The 23,648-nt window shown below is 51.6% G+C and overlaps 3 protein-coding genes and 1 pseudogene across 6 annotated transcripts in view; all 4 read left to right on the top strand.

Moving 5' to 3' along the window:
* Window positions 1-2,333, top strand: part of ANKRD26 (ankyrin repeat domain containing 26) — a 53,758-nt gene extending 51,425 nt beyond the window's left edge. For all 4 annotated transcript variants that reach the window (XM_040061408.1, XM_040061410.2, XM_040061409.2 and 1 more), the window contains one exon: window positions 805-2,333. In XM_040061408.1, coding sequence (XP_039917342.1) covers window positions 805-926 — 122 coding nt within the window. In that variant the 3' untranslated portion in view covers window positions 927-2,333. The remainder of the gene's footprint in view (window positions 1-804) is intronic.
* Window positions 2,334-5,570: 3,237 nt separating this feature from the next.
* Window positions 5,571-8,009, top strand: LOC120751548 (uncharacterized). The gene has a single exon (XM_040061547.1). It carries the CDS (start codon window positions 5,571-5,573, stop codon window positions 8,007-8,009), a length of 2,439 nt encoding a protein of 812 aa, XP_039917481.1.
* Window positions 8,010-13,447: 5,438 nt separating this feature from the next.
* On the top strand, window positions 13,448-15,790 carry LOC120751549 (inositol 1,4,5-trisphosphate receptor-interacting protein-like 1). Its single transcript, XM_040061548.1, has 3 exons — window positions 13,448-13,574; window positions 13,769-13,981; window positions 14,100-15,790. Exons 1-3 carry the CDS (start codon window positions 13,448-13,450, stop codon window positions 15,788-15,790), a joined length of 2,031 nt encoding a protein of 676 aa, XP_039917482.1.
* Window positions 15,791-21,896: 6,106 nt separating this feature from the next.
* On the top strand, window positions 21,897-23,555 carry LOC120751550 (inositol 1,4,5-trisphosphate receptor-interacting protein-like 1; annotated as a pseudogene).
* Window positions 23,556-23,648: the final 93 nt, after the last annotated feature.

The following is a 23,648-nucleotide window of genomic DNA, read 5'->3' on the forward strand; positions in this document are numbered from 1 at the left end:
CCCACTGCCCCACACAGAAACACTTGGTTTAAGATGAAGTTACACTGGAGTTAATCTCCTGCCAAAACATCAAAGAAGCCCCCAGATTCTTTTAGATCTTTATAGACTTCAGCCATCCCTTCCTTCCCTATATGTGGATTGCATTCAGTACTAAACCATACTGTACTTGTTCTCTGCTGTTAGATCTTGATTTCTCTTGCTATGATTCATGGCTTGTCTTTGTAGCTTAGGTGTTGCAGTCTTGTTTTGAATAAGAAAGAACACAATCAGGAATAAAAGACAATATTTCTTTAGGAAGAGATCGTTCAGTAGTGTTTAGGCAAACATGAGTTCAATGCTTGCAGCATGGAGCATAAAACACGCTCTGCAATTTGAGGCCAGGTGTCCCAAAGAGGAAAGCCACCTGCTTCATGATAGTCCTCCAGAGGCACTGCTTTGCTGGGACTGTAGCTATGTAGTTGTAGTGTTCCAGTAAAGCACAGCTTTGATGGTTTAAGGAAAGCAAAAACTTGACATTGAAGAGCTCTGCAGGGGCTGCATTAAGAAGCACTGTGAAAGACCCCTGGAGTCCTGTGTAGCCTCTGGAATGTCTGTCATTAGCTTTAGAAATGCTGTTGACTGATAAGCAAATGAGCAGAAAATGTGTTTCTTCCTTTGTGCCTAGCTCTTTCCTTGTTAGTTGTCCTTGGAAATTTTTAAAGTCTCATGCAGACTCTTGTGTCATGTAAAATGTTCTTTTAGTGCACTCCTTCTCCTTATCTGCTTTAAAAGTGACATAACGAATCTTGTGTCATTTCCCCCCAGCCACTGCTGAACTTGAAACTGGATGTGCTCAATCTTCAAAAAACCTTAATGTGGACCAGGATCCCCTCTGCAGAGCAATAGAGGAGTACCGTGATGTTTTAACTAAAAATTACATGATTTGAATGAAATGCTGCAGAAAGACTCTGGACTTTTTTGCTTTTATAGACCATCTACGGTTTCCCTTCTCCCTGCCTCAGATGTGAAAACTTGTTCATTGCAGTCTGAGTATAAACTCTAAGTTTATTAAATGGATGTCAAGCACAGTTCACTCATCTGTTGGGTTTTTTCTGCCTAGCTGGCTTCTTTTATACTCACAGTACAAACCACATCTGTTTTTTCTGACCAGCAGATTGACCTGGATTCTTGAGCTTGACAAAACTGTCAGAGGTGTTTCCTCTTACAGTAGCTGCATTTTGTTGGTCCACTCATATTCTGTGTTTTAACAAAAGCATTCCTTTTGTTCTGTTTAATCCTTTCACTCAATGTGGTTTTAAGTTCTCCAGTGTTATTTTAATGCTTAGGACATCATTTGATGTGCTTTGAGCCCAGTGCTTCAGTTCTGATGCAGTGACTAATTGCTGCTAATTAACTTATAGTGGTATTCAAGCTGAAGAAAAGGGCACTTTACATTGTTGTCACTTTATGGTTTAAAATTACTGTGAGTGTGTAGTAGTGCCAAGACTTGCTTTATGGTCTTTTTGATATTTTTATTTTGTTTCACAGAGTGAGTAAAGTTGGAAGGCACCTCTGGAGGCTATTTGTTCTAGCCCTCTTGCTCCAGGACCACCTTTAGTTTCCCAGATCTATGTTATGTTTTGAATTATTTCAAAAGTGGAGACTCAAAAGCTTCCATGGGCAACCTGGCCTCATGATCAGTCACTGTCACAATACGTTTGAATATCATGAGGGATATTCAAACTCAGTACCTGTCATGGTATTGGTGTTCATTTCTGTATTAAAAATTGCTGCAGCTCTAGACTTTTGCAGCTCTTGTTCAAGCACATACAGTACATCTGAAAATACTTCCAGTGGGAGGGGGAAAAAAGGAATATTAATATTATCAACTTCCCCCAGTACTCTCCAGAACTTGTGTAATAGGATACCCAATCTTTTTTTTCCTGCTAGCAGCTGATGATAGAGTGTCTGTAGCCCAGATGTGATGGAAGATTGATAGCAACCATATAAGCAGTTTTACATATTTCAGGGAGTTACCAGTTTTTAGTGAAGATGTGAGTTGTCATCTCCCAGTTTTTAATTAAGATGTGAGTTGTCATTTCCCATCAGCAAAAGTTGCCAGCAGAGCATAGAACAAAGTCCCAGTTCTGGAAAAGTAAGAATGTAGTGAGATGAATCAAGACTGAAAGAATGTTAGGGTTTTACCCACTATTTTAATGACTTGAGTTAACAAATAATGAGAAAAGCATTAAATGCTGCTGTGATACTCTTCTTTTTTATACAAATACATTTTTGTGCAGCTATTACATTGTATTTAATTAAACTTGATATTTAATAAACTTTGCAATCTAGAACATGTTTGTTTTATTGTTCCCGTCCTTGACACTGCTTTCCACCCCTTCCCTGCTCATAGAGCTTTCCAGAGTTCTCCTGTGCTCACAGATGCACCTTGCCTGTCCCCCCTGTGAGAGACTCACTCAAACATGTGCTAGTGGTACACAGTGTCCTCCCCAGTGCAGGTGGGTGTCCACACCTGAGGCTACAAACTGGGTTTCCAGGTAAGGGAAGTGGCTGATATGAGGCAAATCCTGAATTGTGGGATAGTTCTTACAGTGCCAATATCTTCCCTTACATAATGGCTCAGCTGTGAGAACTTCCCTCTGAAGTACCAGAGGATGAAGGTGTTCATTCATCTTGGCTGATGGGCTATGACTGATTGAGCTATACTGGGTAAGAGACAGCTGCAACATCTTAGAAGATGTCAATGACTCATGGAATGTCTATGATCCAGTAAAGCATTGCCCAGGGGAATTACAGGGGGCATTTCCACCTAGCCTCAGCATAATATAAACAAACATGAACCAGGTGGTTTGTGGTTTCTTTCCTCCCCACTTGATGGATACAGTCTGCCACTACCACATCAACAGGACTGCAAATGCCAACAAGACAAGAGCCAAAAGGCTGTCACCAGAACCTGTGGGGTGGTGGTATTTCTCGTGTTTATTCTGTTTCTCAGTCTCTCTCTCTCTCTCTCTCTCTCTCCCCCCCCTACACCTCCACTTGCTTTTTTCCTACCTCTCTCTCCCTCACATTTACTGTTAAATAAAAATCAGTACTAATGCCTTTGGCATATGGTCTTGCTTGCACATTTAGTCAGGCAGAGTAATTTTAATAACAGGTCAGATCTTAACAGCCAGAGACCAGGCAAATGTGTCCCTTTCCTCTGGGGGACTTGAAGCACAGTCATGTCAAAATCATGGGCTTGAGCTGAGCTGGTGCTAATTAATGGTTCCCAGACTCTTCCTGCATTTTAGACCAATCTTCATGGAGGTCTATGCAGAAAGCAAAGGTGCTGGGTGAGCTTCGGGCAGCCATGTAAGACAGGCAGATCCCACCGGTTTGGAGTCTGGAAAGCAGACCCAGCTGTAGCCAGAAAATTTGTTAGGAAATTTCTCCAGCCGGCTTTTGGGACTTTGTAGCACCTCTCCATCCAGAAAGCAGAAGGCCACTGTGTTGTAATGCATGAATTAGGTTTACATTTCATTGGATTTGTAATGGTTTTTCTACGTATGTGTCCTATGATCTGCCCATCCCCCACACTGAAATGTAATCCAGCCCTGTTCCCGCCCACTTCTCCCTGATTGTGTGGTGCCTCTGGGCCCTGCCCCCTGGGCCCGGCCCCCCCCCCGGGGGAAAAAGCCCCGAAGCGGGAGGGGCCAGCTCTCTCTGGCACCGGTGAGCCATCGGGAGAGTCCAGCTAAGCAGAGCAGGACTTGAGAACGAAAGCTGTAAAATCCCGTCTGAAGCCAGGGAGCAGACTCTGTTACTTTTGCCATCGGCGGCCGTCGAGTCTCGTGGGGAAAACTACAACAGGTCATGTGTGACGTTTTGTCATTCGATGAAGAGATCATTGTACGTGTTCCTCATTTGTAGCGGTGCGGGATTTGTTTTGGTTTTATTGTATGTGCTGTTAATTTATTGAATGGTTCCTCCTATGTCCCCAAGTTTGTTCCCCCCAATGGTCTTTCCCTGTTTTTCTCCCCTCCAACAGTTATATGTCAATCCCCCATTCCCTCTCCTCTGGGGTGTGCCTGTCATCTTGTGGCCTTCCCCCGGAGCTAGAAAGTTCTTCCAGGGGCGTCGAGTGACAGGTCAGATCCAGAGGGGGTCCCTCCCCATCATCTATGTTTGGTGTATGAAAATAACATTCACCAGTGTGACCCCTCCCTGGTGATCCCTGATTTGCTCACCCCCTGCCTCTTCCCCTTGTTCCACCCCCAAAGAAAAGGTGCTGGCAAGCAGCCTGGGGGGCTCTGCCTGGCCAGTTACCTGGAGGTGAGGAGGTCCCCTGCTGGGGCTCCAATAAAATCGTGAGACCTGCTCAGCAGAGTCTGCCTTTCTATCTCTGCCTTCGTTGCCTTGCACCATCCTTGCCTACCGCCAAGATGGCGTGGGAGCCAAGACCCCACAGAACGGGATTAGCTGGCGCTGCCAGCTGTCCGTGCCTTTTCAGGCCGCAGTGCCTGAGCTAGCCCCATGGAGTGTGAGGAAGACCACGCAGTAGGCACCACGACACTAATTCAGGAGACAAACCCTGACATCTTGGTTTTCACAAAAGATTTGTGAGGCAGGACAGCGCTGGTGTAAGAGAAGTGTAGGCCCTACGACCGGATGGCCTTAATACCTCCTGTGCATCATTCAAGTAGTGTGGATTTCTTTATTTCTCACTAAATCAGTAAATAAAGATTAGCTGATATGAAATGCTGCCCCCACATAAAGTGATTTTCCCAAGCGGGTGCACTTGAGATCACCCCCCCCAAAAAAGAAGGAGTTGATGCCAGGTGGTGTGTCAAGGCCGAGGCCTAACCACTGTTTCACAGGTCACACTGCTAGCCTGCAAAGGAGCTGGGGAAAGGGGAGTTGCCCCACCACAGCAATGAATATCAATAGTAATAGTACAAAAGTTCCGCCTGGAATAATGAACACAAGTCTACACTTGTATACTGAGAGCATCCATGGGTGACGTCACCCAAATTTATATTTGCCAAGCGTTGTGCGGGAGGGCGTTTGTGCCTGCTTTGTGAAGGGAGGTTCTGGGGTTCCCAGGTTCCCGAGTGAGGGGTCTGCACTTGGTTTCTCTTGGGGCTTTGGGTGCCCAGGGCCATGATGATGTTCCCCGATCTGGGCTGGGGATGGCGGGCGGGGCTGGCCGCTGATGCGCTCTGGGGTCTGTGACAGCACGGGGGCCGTGTCACAATGGGGGCAGCTCTAACAGGCCCCAACGGGAGCTGCTGCCCCAGTCGAGCCTGGGCAAGCGGTGAGTACACACGCAGTGAGTAGACAGGGCTGGAGGAAGGTTGGGGCAGAAGGGCCGGCACCTGGGACCTGTGTTCTGCCCCTGCATCCGTCCCCCTGGCGGGAGCGCCTTGCTCAGGGCGTGGTGCTTGTGGGGCCAGCGGTGCAGGCCTTGCCGCCTGCCAGCTGCCGGGGGCTTTCTCCTTCCTGCCCCCACATCCCTGCCGATCCTGCCCCCCAATTTCCGTCTCGATTCCGGCCCCACTGAGCCCCTTCTGTGTGTCCTCCTGCCGACCATGGCTTTCTTGCCCTTGCTCTTCGTGCTCGTGCAAAGCCTGATCCAGTACCCGCAGCCTGCTGGGGATGGGCTGGATGAGGGCACGCACCGGCGAATGCGGGAGCGTCAGGAGCTGCTGGAGCGTGAGATGGCTCGGCTGCTGCGGGAGCTGGAGCAGGGCCCCTCAGAAGAGCTGGACGAGGGCTGGGGAGCTGCGCTCTTTGTTGCTCTGCAGCAGTGGCCGTTCTGGGTTCTTGCTGGATTCCTGCTCCTCTTGGGCCTGTGGTTTAGCCGTGGGACAAGGAGCCGTGAAGCCAGCAGCAGCGGCAAGGATCTGAGCTCCTGCAAGATCTTGCGAAATGAGAGAGGAAAAGAACAGGAAGAAGACAGTTTTTATTCAGCGGAAGGCGGAGAAGACACGGCTGTGACTGTGGAGGCAGATGAGAGCGGCAGTGGAAATGACCGAGAGGGCATTCCTCTATGTGCCAGTGACAGAGACGACGATGATGCCATTGAAGGTGATGATTTGGAAGTAGATGGCAGCGACAGAGGAAATGACCGAGAAGGCAGTCCTGTGGCTGCAAATGAAGGAGACAACAGTGATGCCATAGAAGGTGATGATGTGAAGACAGAGGAAGACGGCGATGCTGAGCGTGACAATGGCTATTACTTAAAGAAAGATGAAGGACGGAGTGATAGGAATGTGCCAGGAGACAACACTGCTCAAGGAAATGAAGAGGAATCTGGCAATGTTGCGGCAAATACAGAAGGCCTAGATGAAGCCAGTGAAGGGGAAAAGAAGGATGTGCTGGTGCAGCAAGACAAGGACACTGGAAAGGAAGAAGGACACGGAAATGAAGAAGGAAAAACCAGTGGTACGAATAGGAAGGCAGACAACAATGATGATGTAAATGATGGTGAGGACATTGCAGATGGAAAGGAGGAATATGTGGATGTGAGGGTGCAGGAAAGCAGTGAAGCCAGTGAACAGAGAAGCGGCGATTGGACTGGGCAGGAAGATAGCAATGACTGTGGGAATGAAGTAGACCATAGTGCTCTTTCTGCAAGTGAGGAAGAAAAGAAGGAAACGATAAAAGTAGATGACAGTGATAGAAAGAAGGATGAAGAACAGGGTGGTGTAAATGTGGAGGCAAACAAGAATGAGGAAAGGAAAGAAGACAAACAAGGTAACGTGTCTGCCAGTGAAACAGAAGGCAGTGATGGTGGCAAAGAAGAAAGTGGCAAATGCGGAAGAGAAGACAGAGAAGACACCCGAGATGTTGGGAATAAGCGAGGCATCCTTTTAGTGGATTACGTACAGTGGCCTGTGGAGGAACTGGAGAGAGGTCGCTCAGTGACAGCTGAGCTGATGGAGAGCTTTGCGCGTGTCTTTGTGGATAGAGTGAGCAATAGTTTCTACCCAGTGCCTCAAGAAGCCATCGGGGTGGGCAGTGCCTTTGAGGGCTGGAGTCCCCCTGACTGGGATGGGGTGTACCGCGTGCTGGTCCCGCTGAATCCCCCGCCAGGGCACGCCTTCCACCTAGAGCTGAACAGCACAGGGCAGACGGCCGCAAGGACCTTCAGTGTCCGCGTGGAGCTGGTGTGCACGTGCGAGAGGGAGCAGCTGGGCGAGAAGCTGCTGTGCTTCCTGCACCACTCGCAGAAGGAGCTGGAGCGGAAGCATAAGCGCAGCCTCCTGGAGACACTCTGCACCGGCTCCTACCTGGACGTGGAGAAAACCTCCCACTGGTTCTACCAGCTGGTGAGATGCTCCTGGCGGCATGTGCCTCAGTCAGACTCATGGCACTTGGCGTTTCAGCCCTGCAGCCGTTCCTGCCAATTCCAGCTGAGCAAAGGCAGGAAGAGCCTGACGGTGGAGATGCTCTTTGGGGTGCGCCAAGGGGACTCTGATATCTTTGTGGTCAGCCAGCCCACAGAGGCCCAGAAAGGCGGCTCCAGCACCTTTGTGAGCAGCCAGCCCCCCGAGGCCAACTTCATCGCAAGCACAGCGTGGCCGGAGACGTACGCTGTGGCGGAGGCGAAATTCTTCCGGCACATCGCCAGGCAGGTGCCCTGTGAGAGCCTGCACCTGAAATGCCTGCAGGTCTTCACCTGCGTCCTGAGGGGCACAGGTTTTTCCAGCTCTGTCTGGAAGACTGTGGTCATGCACGTGCTGACCACCGTACCGCTGTCCCGGTGGTGCAGGAGGGAATTTGCGCGGCGGCTGTGGGACATCATGGCGTACCTGCGCCGCTGCCTGCAGTCGAAACGCCTGGAGCACTTTGTGCTAGGCAACGAGAGGCTTCCTGCAGAGATCAGCTTGCCACTGGCAATGCGCAGGGTTGAGCCGCTCAACCTCTTTGAGCACCTGGCCCGAGATCCGGCGGCCCACAGAGAGGCGATGCAAGCTTATGGTCAGCTGCGGTTTCGCCTCTGGGTGCTGCTCTCCAGCCACTGAGAGGAGTGCCCTGCACACAGCTCTGCTGGGGGGCTCACACCCTGTGGCAACCACGTGAACACTGCGTAATTGTTGCATTTGTCACTGGCAATCCTGAGGCTGCTTTCCTGCTCCTGTGGAAGGAAGATGGCATTCCATGTGCGGACACATCTCTGAGTTGCCTTACCCTTCACTTTCCACACAATGCTCTTGCCACGTTGCCTGTGTCGACAAGTCAGAAACTGCCTGCACCTGCACATCCTCATGGACGACACTGAACCTGATTGAGGTTGCTTGGTACACTGCAAAGCCTGGAAAATCCAGCCTGTTAGGGAATTAGTGTGCTTATTCTGTGACCTATACTTTTAATGGTTTTGTAAACATGTAGTTCATCTCAGAATGTGAAAGTGTAGATAATAGTTTTGAGTCGCTTTTCCATAGCAGAAGAGGTAGCCCAAGTTTTCATGGCAGGGATTGGCTTCATTATCATTGCCTCCAGAGGTCCTTTAGGATTGTTAGTGTAAAATTATTTTCCAGTTACTGTTAGTTGAGGCAATCGAGGTACCCTGGGATAGTTGCCCTTTAGTAATATCTACAAATATATGTGTGAAGAAATAATAAAAGGAGAAAAGTTTCTCAAATTGCCTGAAATGTGTCCTTCTTTTCACTTAACCCATCGTTTCTTAAAGAACATCCATCCAGTGCTGCTATTGGAAAAAATGACATTGTGACTCAAACGGTGATGGTGCCCAGCAGTCACCTCTCAGTATTCCACTTCTGCAGCACTTTAAAGCAGGGCTATTAATTTTGCCTCTTGAATTCAACCAGTAGTCATGATGGTTGAAACAGCTAAACTGTGAGTTAATCAGTCCTCCCACTGTCATCATAAAAGTTCCCCCTCCTCATTCAGAGCATGGAAAAGAAAGCTGCTGTGGCCCATGGCAGAGAGGGAAGCTGTGGGGACAGGAACAAGTGCCTCCCTGTGGCGAGAGCAAGCGGGAACCTCCCAAAGGAGGATCACGGCCAGCAGCAGAACTCACTGTTCCGCTGAGGTCCCTGTCTTTTGCCTCCTTTGCTGGGCAGGAACTGCCCCCGCCACAGCCCCTTTGGCCCTGCTTGTGGAAGGAGGAGGACGCCCTCCCTGCTCCCCTCCTCCCAAACACACACACACACACACACACACACACATACACTTTGTTCCCCTCTCCTCTGCCCCCAGGTGCAGAGACGTCCCCTCTCCCTTGCCCCAGGCCGGGAGCTCGTCAGCCCCTTCCCCAGAAGAGGCTTCCAAAAGAGATGCAGCAAAGTCATCTGTCTTGCCTCAACGTGCCGTGTTCATCTCCAGAGAATGGCCTGTTGTCAGAAGCCTTTCTGAAGATGCAGTCAGTTGAAAATTGCGGGTGCCGGTGCCTGCAACTACTCTAAACATTTGTGCATCCTCCTGAGGGAAGCAAAGTCTGAAATGTAGGAGTGGCAGTGTTTGGAAGGCAAGCGCAATATAAGGAGGGTAATTTGTTTGGAAAGGTAGGGATAGCATTGCCTATAATTTCACAAGACATACTTTGAGAAAGGAAGAGCTGCGTGCCTTAAGGTGCTAAATATGATCAGCATGTTCCATTCTGAATACCTGGACATGCTTGCAAAATGCAGGACATGACTCCATCCAGGCTGGAAGGAAGGAGCCCACTGCTGCAGGGTGGAGTGGGTTCCTTTGTGCAAGTCAGCACAAGTCCCAAACCCCTGAGGCAGTTTTGAAGGTACACAGCTTTGAGACACGAGCGACTGCCGGAGTGTTTGGTTAGTTCCACTGCTCCTCAGAGTGTGGACTTATCTCCACACTTTGTTCCCCATGGCTGTTTCTTTCATAAGACTCGTGCCTTTCAGATTGCAGGTCACGGGCTAACACAGCTGAAGAGTGTGGGGAGGTTGGTGAGCTAAGCTGAGCTGAGGTGGTAGGCTAAGCAGAGCAGTAAAGGTGATTCACAGTCAGTGAGTTGACCTCAGGTCATTCAAATAATGCAGTCCAAGAGGATTTTGCCAGTATTTCCACTGGAAGCTTAGCATGGGTCTCTTGGTTTTGCTGTGGTTGACTGGCTGGTGCATTGGGAGGGATAAGAGGCTGAGAAATGGTTGAGCAGGGCATGAATGAAATTATTTTTTCCTTTAGTTGGTCCTAGGCATCTCAGCCTGAAGTTCTAAGGAGAGACAGTGGGAGCAGCAGAGTTCATTTAAAGCTGCCTTTTTCTCAGGGTCAGCAAATTCATAGTTAGTCATGGGGGCTTTCAGAATAGATTTAGCTGTAGGTGAGTCTATAAATCATCTTCGTTAGAGTAGGGCAGTAGCTTTCTCTTCTCTTGCTGGTGCTCACGTCACTGGAGGTCAGAAAAAAGTTTCCCTCCTGGTCTTCATCTTGGTTACTTATGTGCCTCAGGCGAGCACTGTGATGGGAGCGGAAGCTTTCATCAGGAGAGAGTTAAAAGGAGCAGGCTGATATGGGTTGCTGAAACACAGTAGCTACCGGAATTCATGGCTCTCTCCTGTTTCTTCCAGCTGATGCCTGTGAATGACTGATCAGTGTCTGTTGTGATCCTGTCTTCCTCTGCTTCTCCCCCAACTAGGTACCATTGGGACATGAAGCTGTTCACTAGCGACCTCACCTAGACAGCAGAATTTATAAGGCATTGATTGTTAATATATAGGACGATTCAGGAAACCGTGTTTTCTGGGTGCAGGCAGCTCTCGTCTCATGGGTGGAGAAGAGCAAGGCGATGACTCAGACGTTCTGTGCTCTGTCAGTTCTCAGCTGATAAAGAGCTCATCCAAGAAGAATCTGAGTAGCCAAGGGAGCAAAAACCTCCTGCTGGTGCTGCGATCAGCCTCAGAGAAACTCCTCCCAATAAACAACTCCATCCTATCCAGTAGCAAGGATCTCCAATCAGAAAAAGCAAGGCAGGAGGTTTGTACCCACGATGGCATCTAGATGCAGGCATGACTACATCCCATACATAAAAGAGTTACTCTCAAAATGACTGTCATGCTACAGAGTAGCCAGTTGCAGCAAGGGTCAGGAGGAGCACATCTTTAGGTGTTGTTGGGGAGAGCACATTAGAGTGGAACGGGCTAAGCTTCCGAAGTGCTGTGCTTTGAGGACTTTTCTTTTTCCATTTCAGAGCTTGTACTTCTTGATTACGTTGTTCTGGCAGGCTATCGACCAGCCATCTCTACTCTAAGAAGTAGTTTGCATGGGCATGAGGATTTTTACGCTGCTGTGCAAACCATAAGTAGGTTGTTGTAATGCATGAATTAGGTTTACATTTCATAGGATTTGTAATGTTTTTTCTATGTATGTGTCCTATGATCTGCCCATCCCCCACACTGAAATGTAATCCAGCCCTGTTCCCGCCCACTTCTCCCTGATTGTGTGGTGCCTCTGGGCCCTGCCCCCTGGGCCCGGCCCCCCCCCCGGGGGAAAAAGCCCCGAAGCGGGAGGGGCCAGCTCTCTCTGGCACCGGTGGGCCATCGGGAGAGTCCAGCTAAGCAGAGCAGGACTTGAGAATGAAAGCTGTAAAATCCCGTCTGAAGCCAGGGAGCAGACTCTGTTACTTTTGCCATCGGCGGCCGTCGAGTCTCGTGGGGAAAACTACAACAGGTCATGTGTGACGTTTTGTCATTCGATGAAGAGATCATTGTAGGTGTTCCTCATTTGTAGCGGTGTGGGATTTGTTTTGGTTTTATTGTATGTGCTGTTAATTTATTGAATGGTTCCTCCTATGTCCCCATGTTTGTTCCCCCCAATGGTCTTGCCCTGTCTTTCTCCCCTCCAACAGTTATGTGTCAATCCCCCATTCCCTCTCCTCTGGGGTGTGCCTGTCATCCTGGGGCCTTCCCCCGGAGCTAGAAAGTTCTTCCAGGGGCGTCGAGTGACAGGTCAGATCCAGAGGGGGTCCCTCCCCATCATCTATGTTTGGTGTATGAAAATAACATTGACCAGTGTGACCCCTCCCTGGTGATCCCTGATTTGCTCACCCCCTGCCTCTTCCCCTTGTTCCACCCCCAAAGAAAAGGTGCTGGCAAGCAGCCTGGGGGGCTCTGCCTGGCCAGTTACCTGGAGGTGAGGAGGTCCCCTGCTGGGGCTCCAATAAAATCGTGTGACCTGCTCAGCAGAGTCTGCCTTTCTATCTCTGCCTTCGTTGCCTTGCAGCATCCTTGCCTACCGCCAAGATGGCGTGGGAGCCAAGACCCCACAGAACGGGATTAGCTGGCGCTGCCAGCTGTCCGTGCCTTTTCAGGCCGCAGTGCCTGAGCTAGCCCCATGGAGTGTGAGGAAGACACGCAGTAGGCACCACGACACTAATTCAGGAGACAAACCCTGACATCTTGGTTTTCACAAAAGATTTGTGAGGCAGGACAGCGCTGGTGTAAGAGAAGTGTAGGCCCTACGACCGGATGGCCTTAATACCTCCTGTGCATCATTCAAGTAGTGTGGATTTCTTTATTTCTCACTAAATCAGTAAATAAAGATTAGCTGATATGAAATGCTGCCCCCACATAAAGTGATTTTCCCAAGCGGGTGCACTTGAGATCACCCCCCAAAAAAAGAAGGAGTTGATGCCAGGTGGTGTGTCAAGGCCGAGGCCTAACCACTATTTCACAGGTCACACTGCTAGCCTGCAAAGGAGCTGGGGAAAGGGGAGTTGCGCCACCACAGCAATGAATACCAATAGTAATAGTACAAAAGTTCCGCCTGGAATAATGAACACAAGTCTACACTTGTATACTGAGAGCATCCATGGGTGACGTCACCCAAATTTATATTTGCCAAGCGTTGTGCGGGAGGGCGTTTGTGCCTGCTTTGTGAAGGGAGGTTCTGGGGTTCCCAGGTTCCCGAGTGAGGGGTCTGCACTTGGTTTCTCTTGGGGCTTTGGGTGCCCAGGGCCATGATGATGTTCCCCGATCTGGGCTGGGGATGGCGGGCGGGGCTGGCCGCTGATGCACTCTGGGGTCTGTGACAGCACGGGGGCCGTGTCACAATGGGGGCAGCTCTAACAGGCCCCAACGGGAGCTGCTGCCCCAGTCGAGCCTGGGCAAAGCGGTGAGTACACACGCAGTGAGTAGACAGGGCTGGAGGAAGGTTGGGGCAGAAGGGTTGGCACCTGGGACCTGTGTTCTGCCCCTGCATCCGTCCCCCTGGCGGGAGCGCCTTGCTCAGGGCGTGGTGCTTGTGGGGCCAGCGGTGCAGGCCTTGCCGCCTGCCAGCTGCCGGGGGCTTCTCCTTCCTGCCCCCACATCCCTGCCGATCCTGCCCCCAGTTTCCCTCTCCATTCCGGCCCCACTGAGCCCCTTCTGTGTGTCCTCCTGCCGACCATGGCTTTCTTGCCCTTGCTCTTCGTGCTCGTGCAAAGCCTGATCCAGTACCCGCAGCTGCTGGGGATGGGCTGGATGAGGGCACGCACCGGCGAATGCGGGAGCGTCAGGAGCTGCTGGAGCGTGAGATGGCTCGGCTGCTGCGGGAGCTGGAGCAGGGCCCCTCAGAAGAGCTGGACGAGGGCTGGGGAGCTGCGCTCTTGGTGCTCGGCAGCAGTGGCCGTTCTTTCTTGCTGGATTCCTGCTCCTCTTGGGCCTGTGGTTTAGCCGGGGACAAGGAGCCGTGAAGCCAGCAGCAGCGGCAAGGATCTGAGCTCCTGCAAGACCTTGCGAATGAGAGAGAGAAGAAAAGAAGGAAGAAGACAGTTTTTATTCAGCGGAAGGCGGAGAAGACACGGCTGTGACTGTGGAGGCAGATGAGAGCGGCAGTGGAAATGACCGAGAAGGCATTCCTCTATGTGCCAGTGACGGAGACGACGATGATGCCATTGAAGGTGATGATGTGGAGGTAGATGGCAGCGACAGAGGAAATGACCGAGAAGGCAGTCCTGTGGCTGCAAATGAAGGAGACAACAGTGATGCCATAGAAGGTGATGATGTGAAGACAGAGGAAGACGGCGATGCTGAGCGTGACAATGGCTATACTTAAAGAAAGATGAAGGACGGAGAGGAGTGATAGGAATGTGCCAGGAGACAACACTGCTCAAGGAAATGAAGAGGCATCTGGCAATGTTGCGGCAAATACAGAAGGCCTAGATGAAGCCGGTGAAGGGGAAAAGAAGGATGTGCTGGTGCAGCAAGACAAGGACACTGGAAAGGAAGAAGGACACGGAAATGAAGAAGGAAAAACCAGTGGTACGAATAGGAAGGCAGACAACAATGATGATGTAAATGATGGTGAGGACATTGCAGATGGAAAGGAGGAATATGTGGATGTGAGGGTGCAGGAAAGCAGTGATGCCAGTGAACAGAGAAGCGGTGATTGGACGGGGCAGGAAGATAGCAATGACTGTGGGAATGAAGTAGACCATAGTGCTCTTTCTGCAAGTGAGGAAGAAAAGAAGGAAACGATAAAAGTAGATGACAGTGATAGAAAGAAGGATGAAGAACAGGGTGGTGTAAATGTGGAGGCAAACAAGAATGAGGAAAGGAAAGAAGACAAACAAGGTAACGTGGCTGCCAGTGAAACAGAAGGCAGTGATGGTGGCAAAGAAGAAAGTGGCAAATGCGGAAGAGAAGACAGAGAAGACACCCGAGATGTTGGGAATAAGCGAGGCATCCTTTTAGTGGATTACGTACAGTGGCCTGTGGAGGAACTGGAGAGAGGTCGCTCAGTGACAGCTGAGCTGATGGAGAGCTTTGCGCGTGTCTTTGTGGACAGAGTGAGCAATAGTTTCTACCCAGTGCCTCAAGAAGCCATCGGGGTGGGCAGTGCCTTTGAGGGCTGGAGTCCCCCTGACTGGGATGGGGTGTACCGCGTGCTGGTCCCGCTGAATCCCCCGCCAGGGCACGCCTTCCACCTAGAGCTGAACAGCGCAGGGCAGACGGCCGCAAGGACCTTCAGTGTCCGCGTGGAGCTGGTGTGCACGTGCGAGAGGGAGCAGCTGGGCGAGAAGCTGCTGTGCTTCCTGCACCACTCGCAGAAGGAGCTGGAGCGGAAGCATAAGCGCAGCCTCCTAGAGACACTCTGCACCGGCTCCTACCTGGACGTGGAGAAAACCTCCCACTGGTTCTACCAGCTGGTGAGATGCTCCTGGCGGCATGTGCCTCAGTCAGACTCATGGCACTTGGCGTTTCAGCCCTGCAGCCGTTCCTGCCAATTCCAGCTGAGCAAAGGCAGGAAGAGCCTGACGGTGGAGATGCTCTTTGGGGTGCGCCAAGGGGACTCTGATATCTTTGTGGTCAGCCAGCCCACAGAGGCCCAGAAAGGGGGCTCCAGCACCTTTGTGAGCAGCCAGCCCCCCGAGGCCAACTTCATCGCAAGCACAGCGTGGCCGGAGACGTACGCTGTGGCGGAGGCGAAATTCTTCCGGCACATCGCCAGGCAGGTGCCCTGTGAGAGCCTGCACCTGAAATGCCTGCAGGTCTTCAACCTGCGTCCTGAGGGGCACAGGTTTTCCAGCTCTGTCTGGAAGACTGTGGTCATGCACGTGCTGACCACCGTACCGCTGTCCCGGTGGTGCAGGAGGGAATTTGCGCGGCGGCTGTGGGACATCATGGCGTACCTGCGCCGCTGCCTGCAGTCGAAACGCCTGGAGCACTTTGTGCTAGGCAACGAGAGGCTTCCTGCAGAGATCAGCTTGCCACTGGCAATGCGCAGGGTTGAGCCGCTCAACCTCTTTGAGCACCTGGCCCGAGATCCGGCGGCCCACAGAGAGGCGATGCAAGCTTATGGTCAGCTGCGGTTTCGCCTCTGGGTGCTGCTCTCCAGCCACTGAGAGGAGTGCCCTGCACACAGCTCTGCTGGGGGCTCACACCCTGTGGCAGCCACGTGAACACATCATAATTGTTGCATTTGTCACTGGCAATCCTGAGGCTGCTTTCCTGCTCCTGTGGAAGGAAGATGGCATTCCATGTGCGAACACATCTCTGAGTTGCCTTACCCTTCACTTTCCACACAATGCTCTTGCCACGTTGCCTGTGTCGACAAGTCAGAAACTGCCTGCACCTGCACATCCTCATGGACGACACTGAACCTGATTGAGGTTGCTTGGTACACTGCAAAAGCCTGGAAAAATCCAGCCTGTTAGGGAATTAGTGTGCTTATTCTGTGACCTATACTTTTAAATGGTTTTGTAAACATGTAGTTCATCTCAGGAATGTGAAAGTGTAGATAATAGTTTTGAGTCGCTTTTCCATAGCAGAAGAGGTAGCCCAAGTTTTCATCGGCAGGGATTGGCTTCATTATCATTGCCTCCAGAGGTCCTTTAGGATTGTTAGTGTAAAATTATTTCCAGTTACTGTTAGTTGAGGCAATCGAGGTACCCTGGGATAGTTGCCCTTTAGTAATATCTACAAATATATGTGTGAAGAAATAATAAAAGGAGAAAAGTTTCTCAAATTGCCTGAAATGTGTCCTTCTTTTCACTTAACCCATCGTTTCTTAAAGAACATCCATCCAGTGCTGCTATTGGAAAAAATGACATTGTGACTCAAACGGTGATGGTGCCCAGCAGTCACCTCTCAGTATTCCACTTCTGCAGCACTTTAAAGCAGGGCTATTAATTTTGCCTCTTGAATTCAACCAGTAGTCATGATGGTTGAAACAGCTAAACTGTGAGTTAATCAGTCCTCCCACTGTCATCATAAAAGTTCCCCCTCCTCATTCAGAGCATGGAAAAGAAAGCTGCTGTGGCCCATGGCAGAGAGGGAAGCTGTGGGGACAGGAACAAGTGCCTCCCTGTGGCGAGAGCAAGCGGGAACCTCCCAAAGGAGGATCACGGCCAGCAGCAGAACTCACTGTTCCGCTGAGGTCCCTGTCTTTTGCCTCCTTTGCTGGGCAGGAACTGCCCCCGCCACAGCCCCTTTGGCCCTGCTTGTGGAAGGAGGAGGACGCCCCTCCCTGCTCCCCTCCTCCCAAACACCACACACACACCAACACACACACATACACTTTGTTCCCCTCTCCTCTGCCCCCAGGTGCAGAGACGTCCCCTCTCCCTTGCCCCAGGCCGGAGAGCTCATCAGCCCCTTCCCCAGAAGAGGCTTCCAAAAGAGATGCAAGCAAAGTCATCTGTCTTGCCTCAGCGTGCCGTGTTCATCTCCAGAGAATGGCCTGTTGTCAGAAGCCTTTCTGAAGATGCAGTCAGTTGAAAATTGCGGGGTGCCGGTGCCTGCAACTACTCTAAACATTTGTGCATCCTCCTGAGGGAAGCAAAGTCTGAAATGTAGGAGTGGCAGTGTTTGGAAGGCAAGCGCAATATAAGGAGGGTAATTTGGTTTGGAAAGGTAGGGATAGCATTGCCTATAATTTCACAAGCACATACTTTGAGAAAGGAAGAGCTGCGTGCCTTAAGGTGCTAAATATGATCAGCATGTTCCATTCTGAATACCTGGACATGCTTGCAAAATGCAGGACATGACTCCATCCAGGCTGGAAGGAAGGAGCCCACTGCTGCAGGGTGGAGTGGGTTTCCTTTGTGCAAGTCAGCACAAGTCCCAAACCCCTGAGGCAGTTTGAAGGTACACAGCTTTGAGACACAGCGACTGCCGGAGTGTTTGGTTAGTTTCCACTGCTCCTCAGAGTGTGGACTTATCTCCACACTTTGTTCCCCATGGCTGTTTCTTTTCGTAAGACTCGTGCCTTTCAGATTGCAGGTCACGGGCTTACACAGCTGAAGAGTGTGGGGAGGTTGGTGAGCTAAGCTGAGCTGAGGTGGTAGGCTAAGCAGAGCAGTAAAGGTGATTCACAGTCAGTGAGTTGACCTCAGGTCATTCAAATAATGCAGTCCAAGAGATTTTGCCAGTATTTCCACTGGAAGCTTAGCATGGGTCTCTTGGTTTTGCTGTGGTTGACTGGCTGGTGCATTGGGAGGGATAAGAGGCTGAGAAATGGTTGAGCAGGGCATGAATGAAATTATTTTTTTCCTTTAGTTGGTCCTAGGCATCTCAGCCTGAAGTTCTAAGGAGAGACAGTGGGAGCAGCAGAGTTCATTTAAAGCTGCCTTTTTCCTCAGGGTCAGCAAATTCATAGTTAGGCATGGGGGGCTTTCAGAATAGATTTAGCTGTAGGTGAGTCTATAAAATCATCTTCCGTTAGAGTAGGGCAGTAGCTTTCTCTTCTCTTGCTGGTGCTCACGTCACTGGAGGTCAGAAAAAAGTTTCCCTCCTGGTCTTCATCTTGGTTACTTATGTGCCTCAGGCGAGCACTGTGATGGGAGCGGAAGCTTTCATCAGGAGAGGAGTTTAAAAGGAGCAGGCTGATATGGGTTGCTGAAACACAGTAGCTACCGGAATTCATGGCTCTCTCCTGTTTCTTCCAGCTGATGCCTGTGAATGACTGATCAGTGTCAGTTGTGATCCTGTCTTCCTCTGCTTCCCCCCCAACTAGGTACCATTGGGACATGAAGCTGTTCACTAGCGACCTCACCTAGACAGCAGAATTTATAAGGCATTGATTGTTAATATATAGGACGATTCAGGAAACCGTGTTTTCTGAGTGCAGGCAGCTCTCGTGTCATGGGTGGAGAAGAGCAAGGCGATGACTCAGACGTTCTGTGCTCTGTCAGTTCTCAGCTGATAAAGAGCTCATCCAAGAAGAATCTGAGTAGCCAAGGGAGCAAAAAACCTCCTGCTGGTGCTGCGATCAGCCTCAGAGAAACTCCTCCCAATAAACAACTCCATCCTATCCAGTAGCAAGGATCTCCAATCAGAAAAAGCAAGGCAGGAGGTTTGTACCCACGATGGCATCTAGATGCAGGCATGACTACATCCCATACATAAAAGAGTTACTCTCAAAATGACTGTCATGCTACAGAGTAGCCAGTTGCAGCAAGGGTCAGGAGGAGCACATCTTTAGGTGTTGTTGGGGAGAGCACATTAGAGTGGAACGGGCTAAGCTTCCGAAGTGCTGTGCTTTGAGGACTTTTCTTTTTCCATTTCAGAGCTTGTACTTCTTGATTACATTCTTCTGGCAGACTATCGACCAGCCATCTCTACTCTAAGAAGTAGTTTGCATGGGCATGAGGATTTTTACGCTGCTGTGCAAACCATAAGTAGGTTGTTGTAATGCATGAATTAGGTTTACATTTCATAGGATTTGTAATGGTTTTTCTATGTATGTGTCCTATGATCTGCCCATCCCCCACACTGAAATGTAATCCAGCCCTGTTCCCGCCCACTTCTCCCTGATTGTGTGGTGCCTCTGGGCCCTGCCCCCTGGGCCCGGCCCCCCCCCGGGGGAAAAAGCCCCGAAGGGGGAGGGGCCAGCTCTCTCTGGCACCGGTGAGCCATCGGGAGAGTCCAGCTAAGCAGAGCAGGACTTGAGAATGAAAGCTGTAAAATCCCGTCTGAAGCCAGGGAGCAGACTCTGTTACTTTTGCCATCGGCGGCCGTCGAGTCTCGTGGGGAAAACTACAACAGGTCATGTGTGACGTTTTGTCATTCGATGAAGAGATCATTGTAGGTGTTCCTCATTTGTAGCGGTGGGGATTTGTTTGGTTTTATTGTATGTGCTGTTAATTTATTGAATGGTTCCTCCTATGTCCCCATGTTTGTTCCCCCCAATGGTCTTGCCCTGTTTTTCTCCCCTCCAACAGTTATGTGTCAATCCCCCATTCCCTCTCCTCTGGGGTGTGCCTGTCATCTTGGGGCCTTCCCCCGGAGCTAGAAAGTTCTTCCAGGGGTGTCGAGTGACAGGTCAGATCCAGAGGGGGTCCCTCCCCATCATCTATGTTTGGTGTATGAAAATAACATTGACCAGTGTGACCCCTCCCTGGTGATCCCTGATTTGCTCACCCCCTGCCTCTTCCCCTTGTTCACCCCCAAAGAAAAGGTGCTGGCAAGCAGCCTGGGGGGCTCTGCCTGGCCAGTTACCTGGAGGTGAGGAGGTCCCTGCTGGGGCTCCAATAAAATCGTGTGACCTGCTCAGCAGAGTCTGCCTTTCTATCTCTGCCTTCGTTGCCTTGCAGCATCCTTGCCTACCGCCAAGATGGCGTGGGAGCCAAGACCCCACAGAACGGGATTAGCTGGCGCTGCCAGCTGTCCGTGCCTTTTCAGGCCGCAGTGCCTGAGCTAGCCCCATGGAGTGTGAGGAAGACCACGCAGTAGGCACCACGACACTAATTCAGGAGACAAACCCTGACATCTTGGTTTTCACAAAAGATTTGTGAGGCAGGACAGCGCTGGTGTAAGAGAAGTGTAGGCCCTACGACCGGATGGCCTTAATGCCTCCTGTGCATCATTCAAGTAGTGTGGATTTCTTTATTTCTCACTAAATCAGTAAATAAAGATTAGCTGATATGAAATGCTGCCCCCACGTGAAGTGATTTTCCCAAGCGGGTGCACTTGAGATCACCCCCCCAAAAAAGAAGGAGTTGATCCCAGGTGGTGTGTCAAGGCCGAGGCCTAACCACTATTTCACAGGTCACACTGCTAGCCTGCAAAGGAGCTGGGGAAAGGGGAGTTGCCCCACCACAGCAATAAATACCAATAGTAATAGTACAAAAGTTCGCCTTGAATAATGAACACAAGTCTACACTGTATACTGAGAGCATCCATGGGTGACGTCACCCAAATTTATATTTGCAAGCGTTGTGCGGGAGGGGGCGTTTGTGCCTGCTTTGTGAAGGGAGGTTCTGGGGTTCCCAGGTTCCCGAGTGAGGGGTCTGCACTTGGTTTCTCTTGGGGCTTTGGGTGCCCAGGGCCATGATGATGTTCCCCGATCTGGGCTGGGGATGGCGGGCGGGGCTGGCCGCTGATGCGCTCTGGAGTCTGTGACAGCACGGGGGCCGTGTCACAATGGGGGCAGCTCTAACAGGCCCCAACGGGAGCTGCTGCCCCAGTCGAGCCTGGGCAAGCGGTGAGTACACACGCAGTGAGTAGACAGGGCTGGAGGAAGGTTGGGGCAGAAGGGCCGGCACCTGGGACCTGTGTTCTGCCCCTGCATCCGTCCCCTGGGGGAGCGCCTTGCTCAGGGCGTGGTGCTTGTGGGGCCAGCGGTGCAGGCCTTGCCGCCTGCCAGCTGCCGGGGGCTTTCTCCTTCCTGCCCCCACATCCCTGCGATCCTGCCCCCCATTTCCGTCTCGATTCCGGCCCCACTGAGCCCCTTCTGTGTGTCCTCCTGCCGACCATGGCTTTCTTGCCCTTGCTCTTCGTGCTCGTGCAAAGCCTGATCCAGTACCCGCAGCCTGCTGGGGATGGGCTGGATGAGGGCACGCACCGGCGAATGCGGGAGCGTCAGGAGCTGCTGGAGCGTGAGATGGCTCGGCTGCTGCGGGAGCTGGAGCAGGGCCCCTCAGAAGAGCTGGACGAGGGCTGGGGAGCTGCGCTCTTTGGTGCTCTGCAGCAGTGGCCGTTCTGGGTTCTTGCTGGATTCCTGCTCCTCTTGGGCCTGTGGTTTAGCCGCGGGACAAGGAGCCGTGAAGCCAGCAGCAGCGGCAAGGATCTGAGCTCCTGCAAGATCTTGCGAAATGAGAGAGGAAAAGAACAGGAAGAAGACAGTTTTTATTCAGCGGAAGGCGGAGAAGACACGGCTGTGACTGTGGAGGCAGATGAGAGCGGCAGTGGAAATGACCGAGAAGGCATTCCTCTATGTGCCAGTGACGGAGACGACGATGATGCCATTGAAGGTGATGATGTGGAGGTAGATGGCAGCGACAGAGGAAATGACCGAGAAGGCAGTCCTGTGGCTGCAAATGAAGGAGACAACAGTGATGCCATAGAAGGTGATGATGTGAAGACAGAGGAAGACGGCGATGCTGAGCGTGACAATGGCTATTACTTAAAGAAAGATGAAGGACGGAGTGATAGGAAGTGGCCAGGAGACAACATGCTCAAGGAAATGAAGAGGAATCTGGCAATGTTGCGGAAATACAGAAGGCCTAGATGAAGCCAGTGAAGGGGAAAAGAAGGATGTGCTGGTGCAGCAAGACAAGGACACTGGAAAGAAGAAGAAGGCACGGAAATGAAGAAGGAAAAACCAGTGGTACGAATAGGAAGGCAGACAACAATGATGATGTAAATGATGGTGAGGACATTGCAGATGGAAAGGAGGAAATGTGGATGTGAGGGTGCAGGAAAGCAGTGAGCCAGTGAACAGAGAAGCGGTGATTGGACTGGGCAGGAAGATAGCAATGACTGTGGGAATGAAGTAGACCATAGTGCTCTTTCTGCAGTGAGGAAGAAAAGAAGGAAACGATAAAAGTAGATGACAGTGATGAAAGAAGGATGAAGAACAGGGTGGTGTAAATGTGGAGGCAAACAAGAATGAGGAAAGGAAAGAAGACAAACAAGGTAACGTGGTCTGCCAGTGAAACAGAAGGCAGTGATGGGGCAAAGAAGAAAGTGGCAAATGCGGAAGAGAAGACAGAGAAGACACCCGAGATGTTGGGAATAAGCGAGGCATCCTTTTAGTGGATTACGTACAGTGGCTGTGGAGGAACTGAGAGAGGTCGTCAGTGACAGCTGAGCTGATGGAGAGCTTTGCGCGTGTCTTTGTGGACAGAGTGAGCAATAGTTTCTACCCAGTGCCTCAAGAAGCCATCGGGGGGGCAGTGCCTTTGAGGGCTGGAGTCCCCCTGACTGGGAGGGGGTGTACCGCGTGCTGGTCCCGCTGAATCCCCCAGGGCACGCCTTCCACTAGAGCTGAACAGCGGCAGGGCAGGACGGCCGCAAGGACCTTCAGTGGTCCGCGTGGAGCTGGTGTGCACGTGCGAGAGGGAGCAGCTGGGCGAGAAGCTGCTGTGCTTCCTGCACCACTCGCAGAAGGAGCTGGAGCGGAAGCATAAGCGCAGCCTCCGGAGACACTCGCACCGGCTCCTACCTGGACGTGGAGAAAACCTCCCACTGGTTCTACCAGCTGGTGAGATGCTCCTGGCGGCATGTGCCTCAGTCAGACTCATGGCACTGGCGTTTCAGCCCTGCAGCCGTTCCTGCCATTCCAGCTGAGCAAAGGCAGGAAGAGCCTGACGGTGGAGATGCTCTTTGGGGTGCGCCAAGGGGACTTGAATCTTTGTGGTCAGCCAGCCCACAGAGGCCAGAAAGGGGCTCCAGCACCTTGTGAGCAGCCAGCCCCCCGAGGCCAACTTCATCGCAAGCACAGCGTGGCGGAGACGTACGCTGTGGCGGAGGCGAAATTCTTCCGGCACATCGCCAGGCAGGTGCCCTGTGAGAGCCTGCACCTGAAATGCCTGCAGGTCTTCACCTGCGTCCTGAGGGGCACAGGTTTTTTCCAGCTCTGTCTGGAAGACTGTGGTCATGCACGTGCTGACCACCGTACCGCTGTCCGGTGGTGCAGGAGGGAATTTGCGCGGCGGCTGTGGGACATCATGGCGTACTGCGCCGCTGCCTGCAGTCGAAAGCCTGGAGCACTTTGTGCTAGGAACGAGAGGCTTCCTGCAGAGATCAGCTTGCCACTGGCAATGCGCAGGGTTGAGCCGCTCAACCTCTTTGAGCACCTGGCCCGAGATCCGGCGGCCACAGAGAGGCGATGCAAGCTTATGGTCAGCTGCGGTTTCGCCTTGGGTGCTGCTCTCCAGCCACTGAGAGGGTGCCCTGCACACAGCTCTGCTGGGGGCTCACACCTGTGGCAACCACGTGAACACTGCGTAATTGTTGCATTTGTCACTGGCAATCCTG

This window comes from Hirundo rustica, chromosome 4 (assembly GCF_015227805.2).
Source record: "Hirundo rustica isolate bHirRus1 chromosome 4, bHirRus1.pri.v3, whole genome shotgun sequence".
NCBI classification, from domain to species: domain Eukaryota; kingdom Metazoa; phylum Chordata; class Aves; order Passeriformes; family Hirundinidae; genus Hirundo; species Hirundo rustica.